This window comes from Schistocerca americana, chromosome 3 (assembly GCF_021461395.2).
Source record: "Schistocerca americana isolate TAMUIC-IGC-003095 chromosome 3, iqSchAmer2.1, whole genome shotgun sequence".
Lineage (NCBI taxonomy): Eukaryota > Metazoa > Arthropoda > Insecta > Orthoptera > Acrididae > Schistocerca > Schistocerca americana.
In genome coordinates, this window is record NC_060121.1 from 424,769,777 (window position 1) to 424,787,095 (window position 17,319).

Consider the following 17,319-nt stretch of genomic DNA (forward strand, 5'->3'; position numbering starts at 1 on the left):
TCTTCTGTTAGGTATACAAACTCATGTAGGCTTCCATGGACGGCTTCTTCATAAATTAAACCTTCCGGCCTCTTATCCTGGAAGATTTACTTAAAGAGGTATAGAAATTGTCACTAAACCAAGGACTATCCAAAACACATGATCACTTTTCTCTGTGATTAATAAAAACCCAAGATTTGGCCCCCTGAAAAATCACATTTTCACACACAGCATTTTGGAACATACTGATACAATGCACTGTTGCGCACAGACCGATCACATGTGGCATATGATGGTGAGCAACATTTTCTAAAACCATGTTATGTTATGTAATACCTTTTCTTTGATGGGTAAGCTTTCTAATGTCATGCAATAATTTTTCTAAGTGCTTTACTTCAGATCAGAATTAAAGTGTTAAGTCAGTAGCTTGAAGTTTTTTTAGCACAGCCTTTTTGTGCAATAGCTTGGGATTGTGAATTTCAGTGCAGCTGGAAACACACAATTATTTAAATTTTCATTTAATATTTATTTATATACTTACTCTTTGCCCATGCTAATAATTTCAAGCTAAGTGTATTGGGTGCTTCAAACAACTTTACAGACAGACAGGCAAAGACAGATGTAACATTTGTTTTCTGACTGCATTTGTCACATTAAATAGCATAAAGACTTAAATAAACTGTATATACAAAATAACAGGCTTACATTATACTGGCAGATAAGGATTATTACACATTTTATGTTACAATGTAATGTCTAATATTTTAAACAGTCACTCATGTAGTATATATGTTTCACTGCAAGGTATACTTTTAAGTGATGTTATTTCATTATTTATAGCTTGTTAGAAAACCTTTTGCCAGCTTCATCTGGAGCTCTCATTGCTAGTTTGAGGTTTCACTGTTTTGTGTAAAAATTTTCTTGTCACATGGACACATATTAGTGTATTAAGTAGGTGTTTATCACTTGCTGTTGCTGACATAATATGATATTCTGACATACACATAGTGAGTACACTGTCATTATGCTACAGTGAACAAATGCTTGTCTGCAGGACTGCATGTTTACTGTACATCTCACTTTTTTTTCAGAATTACAAATATTCTTTTTAAGTGGCCAGCTTTTGCTTGTTCCCAGATACAAGGTGTGATGAAAAAGTAACAGGAATTTTTGTTTTCCTTAAAGAATCTTCATTTACTCATCATCAAGTTTTTCCCTTCAAAGCAATCCCCATCAGATACAATACACTTCTGCCAGCACTTTTCCAATCTTGGAAGCACTTCTAGGATTGAAACTTCCTGGCAGATTAAAACTGTGTGCCAGACCAAGACTCGAACTCGGGACTTTTGCCTTTTGCGGGCAAGTGCTCTACCAACTGAGCTACCCCAGCACGACTCACACCCTACTCTCACAGCTTTTTAATTCCACCAGTGCCTCATGTCCTACCTTCCAAACTTCACAGAAGCTCTCCTGCGAACCTTGCAGAACTAGCACTCCTGGTACAAAGGATACTGCGGAGACATGGCTTAGCCACAGCCTGGGGATTGTTTCTAGAATGAAATTTTCACTCTACAGCAGAGTGTGCACTGATATGAAACTTCCTGGCAGATTAAAACTGTGTGCCAGACCAAGACTCGAACTCGGGACCCTTGCCTTTCATGGGCAAGTGCTCTACCAACTGAGCTACCCAAGCACGACTCATGCCCTGTCCTCACAGCTTTTTAATTCTGGCCGTACCTCATCTCCTACCTTCCAAACTTCACAGAAGCTCTCCTGTGAATCTTGCAGAACTAGCACTCCTCCTCAGTTGGTAGAGCACTTTCCCGCGAAAGGCAAAGGTCCCGAGTTCGAGTCTCAGTCTAGCACACAGTTTTAATCTGCCAGGAAGTGTCATATGAGCGCACACTCCATGGAAGAGTGAAAATTTCATTCTAGAAACAACCCCCAGGCTGTGGCTAAGCCATGTCTCCACAATATCCTTTCTTCCAGGAGTGCTAGTTCTGCAAGGTTCGCAGGAGAGCTTCTGTGAAGTTTGGAAGGTAGGAGACGAGGTACTGGCAGAATAAAAGAGCTGTGAGGACAGGGCATGAGTCGTGCTTGGGTAGCTCAGTTGGTAGTGCACTTGCCCGCGAAAGGCAAAGGTCCCAAGTTCGAGTCTCAGTCCAATACACGGTTTTAACCTGCCAGGAAGTTTCATATCAGCGAACACTCCACTGTAGAGTGAAAATTTCATTCTAGACTTCTGGAATTCATTTTTTGGTATGGTGTTCAACTCCTTCAGTGATTCTGCTTTTATCTCATCAATGGTAGCAAAGCGACATCCTTTCATGGTTCTCTTTAGTCTCAGGAATAAAAAGAAGTCACAGTAGGCCACATCCAGTGAGTACAGTGGCTGAGGTAACACACCGATATTTAAGTTTTTTCAAATTTGGCTCTTCAGGCAGTTTCTTTTGGAATGACTGGGACTTGATTTGAACACTGTACCTATATAAGCATATTTTGTCACCTGTTATAACCTTCCTTAGAAGTTCTAGATCATTGTTGACTTCAACAGTTCCTAAGTTGTGTCTACATATTGTTGTTCTTTGTCAAAATTCAACAATTTCAGAGCAAACTTTACTGCTACATTGCTCATGCCCAAAGCATCCAAAACAATGTGTGGCCTGAGCTGAAGGATTTGCTGACATATCAGTAACCTCTCTGATGGTGATTTGGTGATTTTCCAGGACAATTTTCTTTACTTCTTCCACATTGTTGTCAGTAACTGATATGCTAGGGCATCAAGGGTAGTCATCATCTTCAGCATCTTATTAACCTCCTTTGAAATTTTTATAGCACTTGTGAACTCTTCTCTTACTCATAATAGATTTTCCAAAAGCCACAGTCAACATTCTGAATGCAGTATTCCACTTTATTCAATTTTTCAAGGAAAATTCAATGCAAATTCTTTAACCCACCTTTTTCAAAAGTAAATATTTGCCAAGCACTCAAAAGCACGTATAACCTTTTCAGCTAGTGCCAATAAACTAAATACTCAAAACACCTGAAAATGCAAACGTAGATCAGGAACATGTCTACAAACAACATAAAAAAATAGAAAATCAAATATATAAAGCCCAAGAAATTAAAAATTTATTTTCCTTTTTGATCACACCTTGTATGGATTGAGCTGAACAGATGTGGGAACATGAGTCCAGAGTACGCTGTCCAGAGAACTAGACCATTCACAACTGTTGCTGCTTTCTGTATGAGGAAAGTCTGTGTGTTTATCTTTTTATACAGTTCAAGTATGTCCTCCCTCTGATATCAAATGCTCACCATAATCATTCCTAAAAATTTTGTGCTACTTATGTCTTTAATCACCTGTCTCTTTATTTTAAATTTTTATGTCCTACATTTCATTTTGTTTGGCTTGAAACAAAACATACATTTAGACTGATTTATAAAAAGACTGTTTTACATTAAATATGAGGGTAATCCCAAAAGTAACGTCTCCTGTTTTTTTATAAGTACATAGACCTGTTTATTTCTACAATGGTTTACATCAGTTTACAGCTTGAACATTTAGCTATTTTTCAACACAATCACTATTTCTGTCGATGCATTTTTGTAGATGAGGTGGCAGTTTATGTATGCCCCTGTCAAACCAGCTTGCCGCCATGCTGCTCAGAAAATTATGAACTTCTTCCTTTACCAAATCGTCGGAGCTGAATTGCTTTCTGGCCAAACGTTCTATTAACCTAGGGAACAGGTGATTGTCACTGGGCGCCAAGTCAGGACTATAGGATGGGTGGGTGGTTATGTTCCACTGAAAGTGGAATGGTTTGCCGAGTGATGTGTGGGTGAGCGTTGTCATGGAGAATGTGTACACCCTTTCTCAACATTCTCCTTCTCTGGTTCTGAATTGCCTGTTTGAGTTTTTTCAGAGTCTCACAGTACCTATCAGCTCTAATTGTAGTACCCCTTTCCGATCCCAAAAAACGGTTGTCATGACTTTAGCGGCAGACTGTGTTTGTTTGAATTTCCGCGGGTTTGGTGAAGAAGGATGGCACCACTGGTGTGATTGTTGCTTGGTCTCAGGTGTAAAGTGGTATGCCCAGATTTTGTCACCCATGACAATTGAGTCCACAAAGTTGTCCTATTCAGCTACAAGGCGGTGAAGAAATGTGCAGGAAGCATCAACTCATTGCCTCATGCGGTCCTCAGTCAGCATTTGTGGCACCCATCTTGCGCACACTTTCCGGTAGTTCAATGTTTCCATTAAAATTCTGTGAGTGGTGCTTCAGGAAACCTCAGGAACCAATGTGCAGAGATCATCCAGGATGATCCGCCGATCTTCAAGCATGCTTTGCTCAACCTTCAACACTGTCTCCTCAGAAATTGATGGTCTCCTGCTCCTTTGTTCGTCGTGAATTTCGGTCCGACCAGCTGAAAACTTTCTACACCACTTTCAAACATTTTTGACATCCATGCATGACTCACCATACACTTCCGTCAATTGGTGATGGATTTCAATCGGCGCAGTGCCCTTTGCATTCAGAAACTGAATAACTGCGCACAATTACCAATTGACGGTAACATCCAACAAGAGCTCCATTCTCAATGGCTGCCAAGCCAAGATTGAGCGCCTCAGCATGGCATGTGCCTGTTTACACATAGCACATGAAGCACTCGTCATAACAGTGTGACCAACTGCCACACAAACAGAGTTCTGTACTTATAAAAAAATAGGAGACCTTACTTTTGGGATTACCCTCATACTTATTCAGGAGTCCCTAGAATAGGAATAAGTAAATGCCTGCACCTTTTTAAAATAATTCAGTAAATTATATCCCATACAGAAGAAATTTTACTCTGCATTTTATTTATGATTGTCTTTATTTCAGTTGTAACTATCATGTTCATGATAAACATTATGATGTGGAATATGTCAGTTAAGCAGAACATTGCGTAGATAATTAGAAAATATATACTGCCAGACTTTCCACATTGGGAGCAGTTTTGTCACTGATTTCTTCTCCAGGCAACCATGATTCCAGGATTTGTGCCATCCATCATATTCACAGGTAAGGCCACCTTTATGCAGAGAGGTATCTTCAACTTCCATAACAGTAATCTGTGGGTTAAAATGCATAACCCTCATGATATGGTGACGGCGAATCATCAGCACTGGTGCAGCCAAAATGTGTAGGCAAGGTTAACTGGCAACAGTATCCTTCCAAGTCACCTAACAGGCTGGAACTATCAGCATTTCTTGCAGGTGACTTTGCCTCTTCTGTTGGAAGAAGTGTCATTGATGATTTAAATGGTTATGTGACTGCTACATGATGGAGCCCTGGCCCACTTTGCCATTAACATTTGGACTCATCTCACTCGTCTTCCCTGATCAACGGATCAGATGAGGGGTTCAGTTGCATTGCCTGCTCATTCATCAGATTTCAACACAAGCAATTTCTGGTTATGAGACCATCTCAAAAGCATCATGTATGCAGAGCCCATTCCAGATGTGGAGACACTGGAGAAGTGTATTTATGCTGCCTTTGACACTGTTCGGATGCAGCCTGGCCAATTTGAATGTCTGAGACAAAAATGCTACAGCCTATACATGCTTGCATTGAGGCACCTGGAAATCATTTTCAACACTTAGTGGAACTATAGCTCCATGAAACAGCACAGATTAAACAGCAGTAACAGTGTGTGATGGGATAAATGGTCTCTACCAAGGAAACCATGCATTTCTGGACATAACTTCGTAAGATCTTTTTTCTTCCATATCCTTTCATCGACCAGACCCCAGAAATCGTCACCCTGTATTTAAATGCATTATGTATTATGAGGCAAGATCACAAAGTTTACTAAATGTTTTGAATGTCATCAGTCTTAATTTAATTTCATATTCCTATGTACCACATGTATATGTACCACATTTGAAGAAGACCATCTCTATAATGCACATTCACAAATCTGTGTTACTTATGTGTCAGAATTAATATAATAACAGCTGATCTGTATGAGTTGCACGTGCTGCAGAGTTGTCAGTACTAGGAGACAAAAATAAAACATATCCACTCTCACACCCTCTAACCCCATAGTGGTCACAGTAAGTACCCCTCTAGCCCTGAGGTAAGCAGCCAAGTTTACTTAGTTCAAGAATGAATTCACCAATATCATTAAAATTGAGTGCATCTTAAAATATTACCATCTCCGAAAGTATTTTTGTTTGTTTCTGAGCAGGAGATCTACACTCTTAAGAAGCTCTTTAATATTAGTTGCTAGAAGCATATTGTTATAAAATACGGCTGTGAACCACAGGCCACATGAGTACTTGTCTTGGGCCATACACGGCCCATGAGCCTCAGTTTGATGAGCGCCTTTCGAAACCCTTCTTACCCCAAGCTCCTAGTCTTCAATAATTCTGCAGTTTTATTCTCTCACATGCTATAATATCATTCCAGACACCTGTGTCTATGATATCATCAGCCTACAGAAATAATTTTAAAAATGGAAAAAACACAGAGAGACTGGCCAGTGCTTACCTTTGGGAGGGTCAATTTAGAAACACATCAATAGAAACATTAAAATGTATGAAATATTAACCTCATGTTGGAACCTGTATGCTCCTTCATCAGTGAAGAAATTGGTTTCATGTTTCATTATCATTTGTACAACAAATCCTAATGACATGGGATGAGTCTATTTATATTTACATTACAAATTATTTTGTAAATGTGCCTTCATGCTGATCATTTGCAATTTTTTTAAAGAGACACACAAGTGTGAGCTAGGTAAATTCTTGCCCACCACCTTCTACACATTACAATAATAGAAATTCTTTTACAATATAGAAGAAGCTGTCAAGGAGAATTTTCAGTTTATTTTCAAATTTTACTTTACTGTCTGTCAGACATTTTAATGGCTGAATAGGTGATTAAAAATTTTGGTTGCAGCAGTGTGCACTTTTTTGTTTTAAAGTCAACCTTAATGTGTCGTAATGAATATTGTTTTTTCTTCTGGTATTGTAATTATGTACATATTGTTCCTTTTGCACTGCCACGGATTATTTACAACAAAATTCATGAGGAATCAAATATACTGGGAAGCAGTAGTCAAAATGTCTAACCCTTTAAACAGATGTTTTCAAGATGATCATGGATGAGCACCATATAACATTCTTACAGCATTTTTTGAGCAATAAAGTTACCCCACAACATTATTCTATATGACATCTGTTTGTGACTCAATGCCTCCTCGAAGCGATGAGTAGCAATCTATCCTTTTCTTATTGTTGTTACTTCATTCTGGACTTTCCATTGTTTTAGATTAATATTTTCTGTTTTTACATCATTCAATGAGTAGTGTTAGAAATTTTGCCTTCTTTACTAGTCATCTGTTCCACTTTCATCTATTTTTAAGTGTTTTCTCTACTGGATTTTTCCTTTGATGTTACATTCCACCAATTCACAAATTCTTCAAGTGTTCTGTTTATTTTAAAATTGGATTTATCTCAATACTGGGAGCATAATGTGATCATTGTGTGGGTTGCAGCGACTCACATTATTATCATCCTTCCTCCTGTTACACCATTTTCTCCTTACATGGTATCTATTGTTGAACACAACATCCATTTCCCACACACATTAAGCAGTCAAAAAACTGTGGTCTCTGTATTAACATGAGAATGTAAACTCCTAAGTCACTTGGATGTCATGTGATGCCATATAACATAGAACTTAATGGTTGTTAAGAACATAGAAATACCATGTACAGAAAATTAGGAAAGTTACAGAAATGACTTAAACAGTGGGCAAAATGTGTTGACCAAATGAATGGGAATGAGTGTGAACAGTCTGGGATTGAGGCATTTAGATGATCATCATCTGTAAAGCAAGTCTGTGTACAGTCGATAGAGGTATACAATGCTGCGGAACCACAGTTGACTTCAGAGTATGTTATTTATCATACATTATTGCCCATGATGCTCTGCAGCAGATCTGTATTTTTTGCTAATAACATTACCTGTTGTGATCGTGCTGGTCAGGGAACACTGTGATTGGGTTAAGGAACTGAAGAAGCTATCCAATCAATTCAGTGATATCTCTCGATGCCCAATGGTTTCCATATCATCCTTGAAATTTTCGAGTTGGAAAGCTGTCAGTGTTGCAAAGTCAGATTCACACCACAGTGTTTTCGTGTGGTCATGATGGTTTATCTCAATTCATATAGTAGTCCAAAAGTTTTGGACACCACTGATTGCTAGCTCAAAGCTCATAAACTACCTTATCTTCGTCTAAAGGAAATATGATCATCTGATACCAGCTACCTGTGGTTGTGTACAAAATATTTGTTGAATCCACCATAGACAAATTACAATTATTTTGTATGCGGAGAGGCACGATAAGTTTTTAGTTGATTTGCCATCATATTCTCTTCTGGTGGATCATATCTCTTGAGCACACTTCCTCTCTTTTCTCTCAGGAGCTAGGCAGTGATTGTTCTGCCATTGTTCTTAAATCAAACACCTAATGCATAGTAATTGAAAATGTGTTGTCTGCTATGAAAGATCCTAACAACATAATGTGCTGCCACTGGTTGTTTTCACAATCTAAAATTGGCAATCATTAGGATCAAGTAAGTTTAATTTTAATGAACCATGGTATAGTCAAACCAAAAGTGGCCTTATAGATACAAAAGTAACATTAAAATTCTTGTAATGCAGAGGTTGCTGTTACTAAATATTTGCAACTATTTCCAAATAATATATGGAATATACTACAACCCCCTAGATGTCACTCACACAGTGATCATGAGGACAAGATTAGAATAATTACAGCATGCACAGAGGCATTCAGACAATCATTCTTTCCATGCTCCATACATGAATGGAATAGGAAGAAATCCTAATAATTGGTACAATGGGATGTACCCTCTGTCATGCACTTCACGGTGTTTTGCGGAGTATAGATGTAAATGTAGATGTAGGTAAAAGTGCAGATTTTAAATTAAAATGGAACAAATAATTAATGGATATCATACACTTTAATAGGTTAGCAAGTACAGTTGTTATAACATTGTACAAAGACACTAGGTTACTAATGCCACTTAAAATACAAAATTTTTTTCCTAAAAATCACTACATTCAAAAATTGGTACAATCAGTCTCTCTTTGGAATACTGAATTGTTTTTCTTGGTATCTGCAAAACATTGAAAATACTTTATACATTACAGGAACAGATATGTGATCCAAAAGTAGCATAGTAATTAGTCTCATTTTATGAAAAATTATTTACAAAACATAATGGTACAAAAGTCATCATTTAAAGATTAATTTTAAATGACGTTACTACGGCAACTCAAATGATGATGGGTTTTTGTACGTGATCTCATAAATATTACGTTCTAGATGCAGAGGTACAATGACATGTTCAAACAATTTGCCACATATAATGAAAAAGCTCATTGCATTAGTCCCCTTAGTTAGATACAGTACATTTTTACAGTACATAACTCAGTTCCAAGAAAATTGTAATTTCTAATGACATTCTTGCCTACCATACATTATAATAAACAAGACTTTTTTATAGATTTACTGTGCCATAACGACAAATAAGTATAGATCTTGGCACTTTGGTAGAGTACTTAAAAACCAGTCATTGTATAATTTCCCAAAAAATTAGTATTATATGTTATAGTCTTTGAAATGGAACCTATTACAAAAGTTTATCATTTATTCAGAATATAGAGAAACTAGTAATATATCAACATGATACATTAAAATGTGGTAACATCATATATAAATTAAAATCACAAGGGCATTCAACATACGCGACCACACTTTGTTTTAATAAACTTGCTAATGTATTACCCATCCCAATGCAGGTCATTACTCATATTTTAAATTCTCGAACATGGACACCTTTCGTGAATTTATTAAAATAATTTTGGCTCTAGCAGTACTTTGTTTTGTTGCAGTTGATCATTTGTATTTTAATTCCTATACACATTCATATTTCAACAGCATGCATGAACCTAACATGGCTTTAATTAATCTTCACTAAATTCTGCATAGTATGTGCGCTTAGTTACACATGGAAAAAAAGTACTTGAGTTAAGGTGGAACCATCAGTTCATGAGATCAATGGTTTTCTGTTACCTATCAAAACCTAGTCATCAGTCACTTCTGCATTTATACACAAATAGAATACTGTGAATGCAGCTTTCATTCCAACTTTTTTTTGTAAAGGTAGTCAAATATTAAGTAAATGTTTAGGAATATAAATATTCATTTCATTCTACACAGATTTATCCTCATAATGAAAGACATTGTCACTAAGCAAGAAGACAGTTACAGCAAAATAAATTACACATTCTCACATCAGCTCAAATTTCCTAGTTCAAGGCTGCTTATAATTCTCAATATAAATGCCACAGATTACAATACAGAGAAAATCAACATACTGATAAAAAATATTTAAAATTACAGAACTATGAATTTTTTGTTACTGCATTTGGAACAGCTGTGGAACAGTTGCACCTGAATCTGACATTTAACACAAAAATGAAGATAGGGAGCTAATAGCAGTAATGAGAAAACAGTTCACGTCCGTTATATGTCTCAGAAAATATGAGGATGAAAGATGTAGAACTTTGTCTTTCTTTGTCTTTGCCGATCTTTATAACTTTCAGATGAAACACTGTCCTTTGTAGATACCAGAAATTTTATGTTTAGATGATAAATTCTGAAATTCTGTCTGAAACACAATGACAGGACAGGAATACTTGACTTGTTGCAGTTACAGATAGAATACCGTAGGAAACTTGTGGCAATGACGAGCAGTTAACCAGGCAGTGATATGAAATTAATGGCAAGACATGAAGACGAATTGGGAAGAAGAATATAAATACAGAAAGTGCTGCATATGAATCACAAGATGAGATCTGCAATAAGATTAAACTTAAGACAAGATACAAAACTGAGTAAAGCCAATAACAATCAGTTAATCAGTCAACAGAAAAAAAATTAACTTTGAAAATGGAGAGGCAAAGAGGGAATAATACTTGTGGAAAAGTAACAAAACTGTATAAAAGTAATTTATTATCCAGCACAATCATATTTGTTTCTATAAATGAATTTGATTGTGCCAGATAAAAAATTACTTTTGAAACAAACAATCACTGTGGTCTCCAGCTCGATAGAAATGTCATTTTTTCTAGGAAACCAAGTTCATGAGAGTTCCACACTGTGAACCATTTCTTTGCTGAGGGCAAGATAATTAATCTACAGCATTCATGTGCCATAGGTGTAAAATGTGATGTAACATGTCTGAAAATTGCCCTGCCTACAGTGCCATGAGTGAAACAACTGCTCAGAGTTGTGCTCTGTTTGTAAGTGTGGATGTGATGACAACTGATTGTTCTGCTGCCACTGTCTGTTGATCATGATATAGTTGAAGGAAATAAATGGACATTATTCAAACAGTGTGTCAGCATATGAAATAATTTATAGCATATAGAATAATGTATACCAGAAGCAACCGACAACACAGCTGTAGGCTTTTTCCATTTCTTCTTTTGTGACTCACTTTCGTTGTAAATGTTTGAAAAATGGAATAACTTTAAATTGTTGCAAGTATATGTTGCCAGTTGAGTAGCCACTAATTTTGCAGCGTCATTTGTGTGTTTCGTATGCTGCCTACATCACGTCAAACAATTAGAAAGTAACAATTAAACTGATAGAAATATCATGGAGAGCTGACATCTCATAGTATTGGACTAATGACAACCTTCAGTGAATATGCACCAAAAGTATGTGGTACTATTGTAGTGATTACTGCAAAAGTGAGACAGCAGCAGAAGGGTTCATTTTTTGGTGACAAATGGTAAGTGCATGGAGGCTTCTATGCATCCAAAAAGTGAAGAGAGAATGGAAGAGTTTTTTGTTGGTAAGATATACCTAAAGCCATTGAAGCCTTTTATGTATTCTTCAATTTACTTTATCTGAAAACGCATATGAATGCATATGTTTTAAACATAAAGTGTGAATATTGAAGAAGATGAATGTCTAAATGACTGGTACTGATGCATTTCATATGTGAAAATTTTAAACCATCGTAAGAGAGTGGAGATGACATTGGAAATAAAACTGAATAAAGCTTTAATGAATGAGAGCACACTACATCAAACATCATACATTGCTCATTAACTCACCACTAGTGTCTCTTGTGGAACACAGACAAACTTCAACACAGCATAGAGAATACCAATGTGTCCACATGTGAAAGCTTGCATTGTTGAGGTATACTCTCATATGTTTACATTTCCTTTTCATGTCTGAATATATTTATTATTATCACTGTAAGTCACTCTCTTGGTCTTTAGTCTCATACTTTTCAGTCTTTTATACATGACTTACTAATCATTACACATACATTATTAAAAGAGATTTCTTCCTGTTAGCATTACATTTGTGGTTATAGCTGTGTGCCATGTTTCTCTGCTCATGGGGATGTTTTAACCCCATATTTTTATTAACATTTTAATAATCGCACACGAGCACACGCACACACACACACACACACACACACACGCACACACACACACACACACACACTCTCTCTCTCTCTCTCTCTCTCTCTCTCTCTCTCTCTCTCTCTCTCTCTCTGTGTGTCATCTACATGCACACAGTGTGCATTTTGTTGTCCTTGAGAGAGTTGTACTAAACCTACATAAAAGAGTATGTGCTTAAAACCAATGGTCTGTTACTCATCAAAAGTAGTGGTTGCCCCTACACATTTCCATGCTTGTTTGTGTCTTGAAATCTCTATTATTGTTAAATTCAAATCCCTTTGTTCTCTCAGTTTCTCATACAGGTGAAACCTTTAAAACCAAGCTGATTTTCCATATTTTGAACTTTATACCATTTATAAAGTGATTGGTAACCTGATGTTTTCTTAGTTTTGTGAAGTTCATACAAGAAAAGGTCCACCTGCTCCTTGATGATTTCAGATATTAAATTAGTGAAGAATCACCTCGCCTAAGATGGAGAGAGAAATAAACTAAATTTTCTGTGTGATCTGAGTTATATTTACTGCCGTACCAAACTAGATGTCACTGAAGATTTCACGCTAAAATGGAAACATCAAAAGCTATCAATAGATTGACAATTATAAGTACACCAAAGACAAAATTGCATCAGAGAAAGCACTTACTGTACAGTGAAACACTATAAATTCATACATCATGTGAGATTAAAAAACTGTTTTTCCACACCTCAATATGCAGTTCAGATATAAACCCACACAGTGTCAGAGTCACAAAATATGAAATGACAGTGCTGAAAATAACAGTTCCTGTCATACATTAAATTTTCCTCATGCTTTCCTTTAATATGACAATATTTACACATACACTGCATCCTCATATTTTAATGACATAAATTATTCATGTCCATGTATGTCTTAACAGACCATTGTTTTCTTCGCCCTTCTTCTTATGCTTTTTCACAGAGCACCTAACTTGAGGGGGCAACAAGAAAATGTAAATGCAACAACAACTGGCATTCATAACTATGTTTTATGTCAGGTGAACTATTTTATACACGAACATATATATATATATATACACACACACATTTAGCTGAAGGCAAAGTAGTTTCCTAGAAGGTGGCATGACATATTACACCAAAATATGTTACTGTAAAATGAAACAGCACAGTATTCACATTTACAAGACAACTTTTCTTTCTAAATATATGTAATATATATATGTACAAGCGAAGCATTTAACATTTGCTTGTTATTCAAAACATTCTCTGATCATGATATTCAACACATTCTTATGTACAACACTCTGATACATCATCAGCAGACAAAATTGACCACATAAAACAAACTCTTCGACTCTTTTGTTTGAAGTTAACTTTTTTAAACACTGTCAAAGCATACCAGTTTGTCATCTAAATAATGTGACGGAATAAAGAGAGTAAAGTCTTCTGAAATTTAATTTTTAGTGTGAAAAACAACCATTTAATTACTGGCTTACCTATTGCATATTCTGGTGGTGCTATGGCTCAGGAATGTATTTCAGCTTCTTCTCTGCTTGCTACGCCATACTTTTTAGTGAAAACTGTTGTCAGTACAACTCTAATATTGGTTCTCATGGTAGAAAAAGTTTTATTGTATCTCAAATATTGGAAAATTTATGTTTCTTTATAAAAGTCAAAGTTTTTCAATAAAATAGTTTTGTCCATACAAACTGTATACATCTATAAGACCCAAGATATTAATTTCCTTTTGCTCAAACATCAAAAAGTCCCTGAGACTGATTGGTCTCAAATATGCAGCTGTTGATGAAAATTTTAGTACCCACCAATTGACAGCCAGCAGTTTGATTTATTTTCAAAGTAAATGAGGAACAAACTAAAGTGAATAGAGGGACTAGCAAATATCACAGGCTGATGATGTAATTATTTCATACAACTGACCATGCAATACATGTTTCTTTCACTGAACTGCCTGTGTGAAGTCTTCTCAAAAGCACACAAGTTCTGTCAAAAATATTTTCAGTCTACACGTCCATATCTTGGAACAATGTCTTTACTCAGCCATATGTCACAATCAGGATATTCATTACTAGGATTAGCATCTTGCTCTATTAGCAGCACCTGTTGTCCACCTTCCCGGCGGCGGAGCTCACCTTGGGCAACAAAGCGGTAGAAGACTTGTTGCATAGCTGTCACATAGCGCCTCTGTTCGGTGTTTCTTGGAATGTAGCGACCTAATATTGCATCAACATCAACATCTACATCAGCAATTTCACCTCGTGGTTGCTTCACAACATAGAAGGGAATGGGTGGAACAGTTTGTCTTGCCAAATGCAGCAGTGGACACACGGTGCGAATGTCAGACACCAGTGATGCTATTCCTGGCCAGCTGGTTCCATAACGTCTCACTGCTTCCTCTGCAAGACCTTTTCGTCCAACTTCACTCTGTTCCAATTGCTTCACAGTCTCATTGTTTATCTGCCAGTCTTTGTACCTCTGATGCAACTCATCACTTCCCTCAGAATGGGCAGTTGTTCCTGCAGAAAAAATTCCATTATTTTAAACAGTGTACACATCCATTTTTCAGATAAGTGAAAACAGGCACATAATCATTTCCATGAGTTTTTGTGAAATCAAAACTATACCACAACTTGCAATATGTTACAGTGGAGATATTAATGGATCATGGTATGACAGCAAAAATGCTTACAGTGTGACACTAAAGCATGAATATCATATCATTTAATTTATAATTTTAATTTTAATTTTCAAAACATAAATATTATTTTCAATTAATCAGTGATAATAACTATCATCCTTATTGTAATTTAAAGGCATCCAACATTAGGGTCATTAGTGCCGTAAGTATGTTGTATGAAATTAACAACATAAAGAAACAGTATTTGTCAGTGGCGGCATTGTCAGCTTTGTGAAATTTAAGAATGCAGTTGTGAGAAACACAATTTACTATCTCAATGAGGGCTGTGTCAGAATAAGGCATGTGATGCAAAATGTGTGGACTGACAAGACAGAAAGTGATACTAGAAAAATATTTTTGCATATCTACCATAAGGAATAAAGATTTAGAAGGGAAATGAGAAAAGCTTTTTGGTATTTAAAGGCAACTGTGTTTTCTAGAGGGTGTATCATTTGATTTTTGATAGTAAAAAACCTGAGATCATCAGGTATATGGGAATAAAGAAATGTTTCAAAACTTTTTATGAATCTTCTGCTGAAATTGGAGCCCTCCATCATTACTGTGCAATTGCATACAATGCTTCATGTATGGTTACAGTTGAAACTGGGTCATGAAAAAGAGCTATGAAAGCTATAAAATGGCTGGTAGAAAAGGAAACCAATGTCAGTCTTACTGCAATTAAGTTAAAATTGCTTAAATATGCTGAAGTTTTCACTATTGAATTGTACATTGTTCATAAAATTGAAAGGTCTGTAGGTTACAAAGTACTTAAACCTGAAACAGGACAACAAAGTCACTGATGTTTCACTGTTTACAGGGCTGCTCTACCGCTGCAACAGCCACTCAGAGAATCCATTTGTTTGCACCTATAATTCTGTTCACCATTGCCAGATGTCCTTGCTATGGTTACTACAGCCATTTGCAGATGATAAAGCTTGTGGTTGGTAACCTAGCGGCTCTGATCTGTTTTGTTGAGTGCTTTGTTTCCCTGTGCATTAAATTTGTTTAGCACTACTGCATGTCTCAAGCTTGGAGACGAAGTGTGCAGAAAAGTGTGGTTGCTACATGGAAAGTTTAGTCCTCTGTTCACATTTTGCTTGGTCACACACATTGGTTGTGTGCTCAGTGTTGGAATATTTTGAGAAGGAGAGAGACAATGGATGACTCTATAACTTTTAGCAAAGACAGTCAAAAGAACTGCAGACATTTTGAGAATTCATAAAAACCCTGTTATGAACATTTGTAAGGAAAAATACTGTTGAGGACACAGAAAAGAACTTGTTTCTCCTATGTTAAGGACAACTGTAAAAATAGGAAGACAGAACAATGAGTAACAAACTTGGATACAATCCAATAAGTTTCTTTTTGTTGATAAACATATGGATATAACAAGAGGAAAGACCAACCACTTAAAAAATAAAGAGAATGTTCATTACTCTTTGTAAGGCATAAATATTCATGTATTAGGTGGCAGTAAGAGTATTTTATTAAAGTTATCAGACCAGTCGATTTCCAGCACAAAAAAATTAATGGATGCAAAATTATACTGATGTGACTAAAATCATGGGACAGTGATAGGCAGTATCATGTACACAAGGTACAAAAGGACAGTGCCTTGGTGGAGCTGTCACTTGTAGTTATGTGAAAAGGCGATTCATGTAAAAAGTGCCTGACATGGTAATGGCCACATGACGGGAATTAACAGTCTTCTAATGCAGAACAGTAATTGGGGTTAAACACATGGGACATTCTATTTAGGAAGTCATTAGGGAATTCAATATTCCAAGATCTGCAGCATCAAGAGTTACCAAATTTCAGGCATTACCTCTCACCGTGGACATCACAGTGGCCGACAGCCTCCACTTAATGACCGAAAACAGTGTCATTTGCATAGAGTTGTCAGTGCTAACATACAAGCAACACTGTGTGAAAAACCCACAGAAATCAGTGTGAGAGGTATGACAAATGTATCCATTAGGACAGTGCAAGAAAATTTGGCATTAATGGGCTATGGCAGCAGATGACCGACGTGAATGCCTTTGCTAACAGCAGAACATTGCCTGTAGAGCCTCTCCTGAGCTTCTGGCCATATTGGTTGGACAC

At 36.5% G+C, this 17,319-nt stretch overlaps 1 protein-coding gene across 1 annotated transcript in view; it reads right to left on the bottom strand.

Moving 5' to 3' along the window:
* Positions 1-8,996: 8,996 nt before the first annotated feature.
* The window catches only part of LOC124605153 (neurotactin), a 268,585-nt gene continuing 260,262 nt past the window's right edge, over positions 8,997-17,319 (bottom strand). The window contains exon 9 of the mRNA XM_047136634.1: positions 8,997-15,055. Within this exon, the coding sequence (XP_046992590.1) occupies positions 14,538-15,055 (518 nt within the window). The 3' untranslated portion in view covers positions 8,997-14,537. The remainder of the gene's footprint in view (positions 15,056-17,319) is intronic.